Genomic DNA, 8,880 nt, shown 5'->3' with positions numbered 1-8,880 from the left:
GCATTGCGTCATAAAATAATGACGTCAACTTGAAATTCTGTCGGGACAGCAGGATATGTGGGAGTTGCACACTCTGGGGGTTATGTACTCTTGCCTACACTTACATGTATCTATACTGGTAACGTTAATGGCAACATCAATGTGCTCAGATACATAACAAAAACGACTTTTGGGTTGTTGCCTGCATAGTCACCGGCAGAACTCTTTTTCCGCGGTCAAAAGTGCGAACTCCACGGATCACTGTGATCTCTGAGCCGGAAATCATCGTGGCCATGGAATCACATATTTCAAGGGAACAGATTGCTGTGAAAGGAATGTCTTCTCCTGCTGCATATACTTCGAGTGCAATACTATAAATGAAACTTCGCAGCAGCAATATCCAGCCACTCCCACTGTTGGGTTCACACGGGAAAAAAAAAAGAAAAGAAAAAAAGAGTCGAATGGTCTTGGTCCGAGGAAGCTGAGACGCTCCCTTCTTCCTTTATTCCCAATCGAACTCGCGAACTTCCACCGAAGGTGACTGGTGTACGTAGGAGCACGTGACCGCTTGTTCAACCATGTTCGATTGGGAATAAAGGAGGAACGCTGCATCGCAGCCTTTTCGGACCAAAACCAGTCGACTCAGCGTCCAAACGACTACAACATATGGGCCAATCGTGGTCATCCGTGCTTTTATAAGAACGAAATGGCGGTTTTAGTGACATTCTGCATACAAATCCCCATCTATATCTTGTAGTAGGGCGCAGTCACCCAGTTTCGGTGGAAGTGGGCGAGTTCGATTGGAAATATAGGAGGAAGGGAGCATCTCAGCTTCCTCGGACCAAGACCATTCGACTCAGCAGTGAGCGCCCCAAAGACTACAACTACTATAGTACTAGTGAAAATTTGATTTTAACATGTTGCCATACTTTCGTTAAAATGATTTAGCATTACTACAAATACATTCTAAACTGAACACAACACATGCTAAACTGAACGCAACGCATTCCTAACTTTTAAACACAACACATTTTTCAGATAAGCGGCTTAAAGCCTACCTCAGATTTTGAAACCTGATGCCATCTTCATCATCAGCTTCAGTATAGCTTGTGCCAATCACCTGATCACACGGCGTCCATGTAACCGATAGCCAGTGGTCTTCACATCTTCTCATGCCATGCCCTATAACCATGTAGGACTAACAATGCTGGGTCAACAATTCTGTAAACTAGCAATAGTCATGAAGCTGTGCTGCAGGATATCTGCGCACACATCCGAATTGCACCACCAGCAATGAATCACTTGCATGCACACGATGCAAATTACATAAGCATACCCATCACAACATGCAGTAATAATAGTATCACAGACAGCCATACACTTACAGGTACATGAATTAAAGACAGCCATACAGGTACATGAATTAAAGACAGCCATCCAGGTACATGAATTAAAGACACCCATACAGGTACATGGATTAAAGACAGCCATACAGGTACATGAATTAAAGACAGCCATACAGGTACATGAATTAAAGACAGCCATCCAGGTACATGAATTAAAGACACCCATACAGGTACATGGATTAAAGACAGCCATACAGGTACATGAATTAAAGACAGCCATACAGGTACATGAATTAAAGACAGCCATACAGGTACATGAATTAAAGCCAGCCATACAGGTACATGAATTAAAGACAGCCATACAGGTACGTGTACTGCAGCTACAGGCAGGTGGAAACAAAAACTGCACAGATGAGTGAGATAACAGTCATGTTCCTACATGGAAGAAGCTAGCCAATGGCTGTGAGTTGAATCCTCCCCCATCCCAATGCCCAGGCAAGATAAAAACAAACAGTTGCCACTTTCCATGTAGGGTCCAGAGGACACGATTAGTGAGACTTGGCAAGCGGGGAAATCGCCAACAGAAAGTCAGAAACTGGTACTTCAGCATAATGGCCATCTAGGCATGAAATCAGCAGCCTTTTAAAACAAGGAACACATGTATGTACGTAGTACTCACCACACTTCAGTCATGAGCGCAAATGTTTTCGTCAAGCCAAGGCAAGCACGTGCACGTACAAACACACACACACACGCTCGCGCGCAGCAGCAGCAAACTGGCCAAACCCTATCACCGTAAACCAGGAAGTATTGTCCTACTCCCTGCCGTAACCACACACAAGCAATCTTCACCGAATACAAAAACAGTGAAGCGAGTAGTTGGCCAAGCAAAGCAAAGCAAAGCGTGTATAAGAGCATCAAATCACAGACAGAGGCTCAATCAGAGTAAGGAATTCAAGTCTTTAAAAAAACCGTGGCAACCAGGCCAGGTCATAGAAGTGTGAGAAAGCCTAAGTAGCATAAGAAGTGGCAGAAACAGAGAAGGCTATGGGGTATTGTAACATGTACAACAAAACTGTATGACTTTCGGTGTCAGCAACAGTGTGGGAATTACTACAGGGTCCAATATCTACATTCCATGGCACATGAACATCTGATGTACTGCAACGTACGGCTCAACATGCAGCAGTGTAATTTAAAGTTCAAAGCCACACAAAGACAACGAGACGCCAACATAGTAAAACAAATTTAACAACACCACACGTGAATGAACACATTCATGAAAATGAACGCACACCGATACACACACAACACACACACACCACACACACGCACACACACACACATACACACACAACACACACACACACACACACACACACACACGCACATGCACACACACACCACACACACGCACACACGCACACACACATACACACAACACAAACACACACACACACACGCACACGCACACACACGCACACACACCACACACACACACGCACACACACACACACACACACACACACACACGCACACACACACACACACACACACACACACACACAAAGACACACAGCGACAACAACACACAAAGCACGGAAACAGCAGGGAGTCTACGCACGGCAAATGGCTACCAATGGTCCCACGCACGCACGCGCAAGCTTAGCTCAGTCTGCTCAGTCGCTTTCATCACCATCATCACTGCCTACGTCACTAGCTCCAGACGTTAGCTCGGCTTCTTCCTCATCATTCGAGCCTTCGGACGGCAGCTGGGCTAGCTCCTCGTCGTTCGACTGTCCGCGTCGTGAGCGCGTGGACCTCTTTGCCGGCGGTGCCCCATCATCATCACTCTCATCCTCCATGACAACATCACTACCACCACTGTCACTATCACTGATCTCCTCCTTCGAGATCGGTGCTTCCTTCTTCTTGGCTTTCGCCACACTCGTAGAGCTACGGTGAACAAAACAACGAGAATATAAAGTGGGTTAACATATCAAGTTGTCTGCCACACACACACACAGATCATACTCCATCAATAATCTCCACTTTCTTTTTCTTGGTCGTTGTGTCGGTATTTGCAACTTAAAATAAAAGGTAATTCGCTACAGTTTCAGGCGTTGTCACACACTTTTTCAGAAGCTATTCACCAGAATTTCATCAATGTAATAATTTGCTCATAATGGTGGACAACCAAGAAAAGTTCATGCTGATTCTGAATCTGCGATAAAGTTTGTAGGTTCCCATATTCGTTCTTTGTGATATCGAGGAATATGGAACATTGGAATTTCGGGCAAAATGGCAACATTTGCGACTTTTAGACAACTAGAAGAGTAGTAAAACCCTCCGGGGACCCCCATTTTTTATTTCACAAAACCACTTCCAAAGCTTTAAAGACATCTGCAGAATTTGAAGAGAATATTCCATGGATGATTATTTAGGGGTGAAACGATCATCGAAATTGGTTAACAACTACTAATATGTTGTTAACGATCGAGCTATCGATTATAGATGTAGCAAGACTAACAACAATCTTCAGGTGTTCAATTCACACAGTATAACAAAGTTGTGCTACCTTCCTCCCTTTTCTGTGAAAATACCACTGAAGCAAATCGTAATAATGGGGTGGTTTGCTGCGAATGCCGGTGAGAGACTGTGAGCACACAGTGTGACAGTGGTAGGTAAGTATACTCATACCTCGTTTATCCGGGCGGTCAGGGACTGGCCACTGCCCGCAACTTTGAAATGTCCGTGACTCCGAATCACATACATTTTGATACGGAAAGGCCATAAAATGGCATAATAATATTATGACTAGGGCTCAAACGGTCACGGTTTTACCCCTGACGGTTAACTGCTAAGCTAACGGTCGGTTAACCGGTTATAACCTATAAGCCACGGCAATCCTGCGGACTCTTTTTTAACCGTATATTTGACTATACTCATTCAAAAAATGTACCCTATTCAGTACAACGCACACTTGTACATTCTCTTGCATGCTCATTCATACATACTCTAACACCAAGAGACCAGATATGACCGAGTTGACAGCCCAGAAATTGCGTACGCGTGCGACAGCCCGCGAAAGTGCACACTTTGCAACGACCTGATACTTGAAAAATTGACTGAAAAGTTACTGCGTAACCGTTATCTTTATCGGTTAACCGTTAATTCTTCGTATCCGGTCTGCAACCGGTTAATCGGACTAACCGTTTGAGCCCTAATTATGACGTCACTATTTCCACAAAAAGTGACAGTTCAGTAGTAATATTTCCACTAAAACTCGCCCAAAGGGTGCTCGGTAGACCGAAGTGCTCGTAACCTCGGGGTCCGGATAACCGAGAGGTACCGGTATGTGTGTAGTGTATGCAACATTTCAAAACACAGATATAGACCACTGCTAACTGTTAGACACACACCACAGTAAAATCTGTCAAGGTAACCACTCTGATAAGGCGACCGACTGAATTTACTGTCCTACAGGACCACTGCAACCAGAACCAAGGGATGTTATTTCCAGTCAAAAGACCCTGGATAAGGTGACCACCCGTGCAAGGAGGTCGCCTTTGACAGGTTATACTGTCGACTGTCTACTGCCAGACATAGCCGCGGAACACTATGTAAAAGCAATGACATATTGGGGCAGGAATGGAATTGCAAAACGTGGATACAAACATTGGACGCAATCCTGCTAACCAACCTGGCTGATGGCTTTTCCTTCTTCTCTTTCCGTTCCTTCTTTTCTTTCGGTTCCTTCTTTTCTTTCTTTTCTGCTTTTTCTACCTTCTCCTTTGGCTGCTTCGGCTTGCTTGGTGCCTGGAACAAACGTTGGTGCGAATAGCATGACATGTACCCAAGTAAGCGAAAAAAGATTGCCATTGAATAAGAACCACACACCATGCACACACCATGCACACACCATGCACACACACACACACACACACACAAACGCGCGCACACACACACACACACACACACACACACACACACACACACACAGGTATTCACTGTAACAGCTCTCCCATGTCACCTACCTTCTTCCTCTTCTTGCTCTCATCCACAGCCGGGATTGTCTTGACTGCATTCTCCTCATCACTCGACAACATAGCATCAGAATCAAACCTATACAGGCAACAACCGCACAAACAAACCACACGGCAACGTCGTAAAAGAAAGCTAAGTCCAGTTCAATAGATCAGGTAAGAACGTGCCCAACTGCTCGATGTGATCAAACATGAGCAATGTGCTGCTACTATAGCCATCCACGGGCAGCATGCAGTAACAGTTAAGAAGACACTCAGTGATGTCACTGCACTGCACGCCAAGACAATAGCTTCTGTCATACATGATAACTAACTACTGTCAGGTTTTGCGCCGGAGTCAGTCGGCCTGTTGCGTCAATTTTGTGATTAGGTAGACACTTGGTGAATGTACTTCAGGGATCGATTTACTTTGATTTTTTTCCATAGCAGTCACACAGCGCACAGAATTTTCGCTTTTCTCCTTTTCGCTTCCACGACAGTTCGCAGAAAACATTTTCGACGAACAACTGTTCGTCGAATCCTGTTCGTCCCCAAGCCATTTCGTTGACTGGCCCATTAGGTGACTGTCCTTTTCGACGTGTGAACTTCTCGCCGAGTGACAGGTTAGACGAAAGGTATTTTCATCGACAACCTTTGTCGAGGTGTGGGATTTTCGTCGAATGACACGAAATCGACCTCTAAATATACCTAACAAAACCAAACGAAGGGAAAGGGAAATGTGCAAATGCAAGGCGAACATGGGCGAGGACACAAACAAGTGAAGGGAGCGAAAGGTTTCCATGGCGTGAGCGTGGTGGTGCAATTCTAACAGATGGATCAAAACAAAAACTTTATTACATATGTGTGCCCTCCCAACAATCAACCATATAAGGCATATCTGTTGATGTTCTTCAAGCAACTACGAGAACTGATGATGGAAGTAGATCTCAAGACGACCACCAAGCATGGAAAAGAAAAGCTCATTCACCGTGGGTATGGCTACGTTGTGGACAAGGTTGGAAAGGATGGAGTAGTTTACTGGAAGTGCGAGGAGAAGGATGCCTTGAGCTGCAAGGGAAGGATGAGGACAAGGCACGGGCTGGTGACGGCGGTAACTGGCAACCACACTCATGCTCCGGATGCCATGCGTGGGGACGTAGCCAAAGTACGGGATCAAGTATCCTCGCGGGCTGCGCCTCTTGGAGCTAATACAGCACTTCAATGCAGGACACGACCGACTCAAGTTCACCTACGAGCTCAGCAGTAGCAAAGGCTGGATTGATTACATGGACGTGACGATTGCCATACAACAGTCGGGCCAGATGACGTACAAGCTCTTCCAAAAGCCATGCAATAGTGGATTGCTGATAGACTACGCATCTGCTGTACCTCATCACATCAAACTTGCCGTTGCCAAGTCTCAATTCTTAAGAGCACAACGGCTGTCTTCCAATGACACCATGTGTAAAGAAAGTGAACAGAAAATTCAAGACCAACTTCAACTCAACCACTATCCAGAGAGCCTCATCATCAATGCCCGAGAAGCAGCAAGGAAACCCAAGCGTCGCCGCCGAGGTAATCCGTGTTGTGCGTTTCTGAAGCTGCCGTATAAGTCGGACAGGGTGCATCACAGCGTCAGCAAAGCTATCCGGAAGCACAAGTTACCAGTCCGGGTGGTTTACGAGCATGCGGGTAGCCTCAAACGTCAGCTCTGTCACTCAGCACAAAGTCCGCCCAGCTGCATTAAGGAGCCCAACATCAGAAAGACAAAGAGAAGAGGACGCCCATTGGGGCCGTGTCTGACTTGTAAGTCGGGTGGAGTGAAAATATGTTTGAAGAAGAATGTGATATACCGGCTGCAATGCAAGTTGTGCAGGGAAAAATACATTGGAGAGACGGGTCGCACACTGGAGACAAGACTGGAGGAACACAACGGTGAGGCTCGTAGGCGCACTGTGGATAAGCCATGGGGTGACCACATGCGAGCTAAGCATGCAGGGATCAACCTAGGTGTCGGGGACAGCATCTTCTCGGCAGTGTCTGTGGTTGCAAGAGCCAGTGACAGGGCAAGCCGCAAATTGCGAGAGGCAGTGGAGATCAGAAACGAAGGCCCAGAGATCAACACCAGTACTGGATGGTCATTACTCTAAAACAATCACACCACACTGTCTATCTAGGTGACAGTATTTACTGGAAACCACTGACATGGTCACATTCGTGAATTGCTTGCGAGAAACCTGTTCAGACATTTCTCAAGTTATCTGGTGACATCTGCGCTGTGCTAACTTATTACCAACACCCAGCATATGAGTCAGTGAAAAGTTGTGATCTTTCACTAGTTTTAGACATGTCATATTTCTAGCACTGAGGTAACATATGTAGTCATAAAAAAATATTATCAACACCTAAGAACACAAATTAGTGTATATAACTGCTCCTTGGCAGACTTCCACTTCATATTGTATCCTGATGATGGCAATTTGCCGAAACGTTGAAAATGATTATGTGAAATGAAATGCACCATTACATTCATTCACACAGTATCACATTCATCTGCCACTACCTTTCTCACATACACTATATTCACACATTGCAAAGGTGCAAACTTCCCTTTTTGTACCTGTTAGCTGCTGTATTTCTACCTGAAACCATATTAGCTACATGTATATAAGTGTGTGTTTTAGTTATTACATTTTTATGTGACGGCGTTCCACTGATGACAGTCACAAGAAAACGTTATGGAACTTGACTTTCTTCATTTTTGCTGTTGTTATGAGTGCACAATTTATCTTATTTATTGCCATTTTATGAAATGAAATGAGTTGTGAATTTGCAGTGCCCAGGGAATGAGCATGTGTGCTCACCAATTCTCTTTAAACTGATACTTGGAACAATAAAGCAGCAGTAAGCAGTAAACACAGGTATACAATACAAGCGATGCAGATCAATGAGGCCGTTTGCTGAAGAGAAGATCAAAATACTTCTGAAAAGACGCTGCGTCTTTTAGCATGGTCTGAAGGTGCTTAGCAAATGTAGAAGTGCGGTGCTGGGCGCGCCACTCCATAGGCAAAGAATTAAAGAACAGTGCAGCACGATTTGAAAAGGAATTGACACCGTCAGTCATCCGGAATTTAGATATTGCAATAGCAGCAAGTTTCAACCTAGGGCCGGTTGAAACTTGAGGGAAAAGGTTCGTCAGATTTGGGAGAGGGAAAACGACATGATTAACATGGATAAATTTAGCAATGCTACGAATAAGGTAATGTTCAAATGAATCAATCGACAATCTAGCTAACAGCGGCATGACGTCATCGTGTAGTTTCGAGCCACAAGCAGCGCGTACAGCACGACGATAAACGGACGAGAGTCGCTGTCGGTCCTTGGCGGATAGCTTCATTGCAAAGCAAGAGCAGCAGTATAGTACGTCAGGCAGGATAACAGAGAGGATAAACTGCCGTGTTGCCTTCAAACTTAGTTGCCGAAAACACCGTTGAAGAGCGCCAACTTTTGTGCAAGTCTTCCTAACGACA

General features: G+C 45.1%; 1 protein-coding gene across 1 annotated transcript in view; it reads right to left on the bottom strand.

The window, feature by feature from the left end:
- Nucleotides 1-2,115: 2,115 nt before the first annotated feature.
- Nucleotides 2,116-8,880, bottom strand: part of LOC135817354 (FACT complex subunit SSRP1-like) — a 26,309-nt gene continuing 19,544 nt past the window's right edge. Inside the window, exons 14-16 of the mRNA XM_065330522.1 lie at nt 5,363-5,450; nt 5,029-5,144; nt 2,116-3,281 (exon numbers count right to left, since the gene is read on the bottom strand). Of these exons, the coding sequence (XP_065186594.1) occupies nt 3,005-3,281; nt 5,029-5,144; nt 5,363-5,450 (481 nt within the window). The 3' untranslated portion in view covers nt 2,116-3,004. The remainder of the gene's footprint in view (nt 3,282-5,028; nt 5,145-5,362; nt 5,451-8,880) is intronic.

This window comes from Sycon ciliatum, chromosome 5 (genome assembly GCF_964019385.1).
Source record: "Sycon ciliatum chromosome 5, ocSycCili1.1, whole genome shotgun sequence".
Classification (NCBI taxonomy): Eukaryota; Metazoa; Porifera; class Calcarea; order Leucosolenida; family Sycettidae; genus Sycon; species Sycon ciliatum.
Note: the sequence above shows the minus strand (reverse complement) of the source record. Positions and strands in the feature narration are given on the sequence as shown.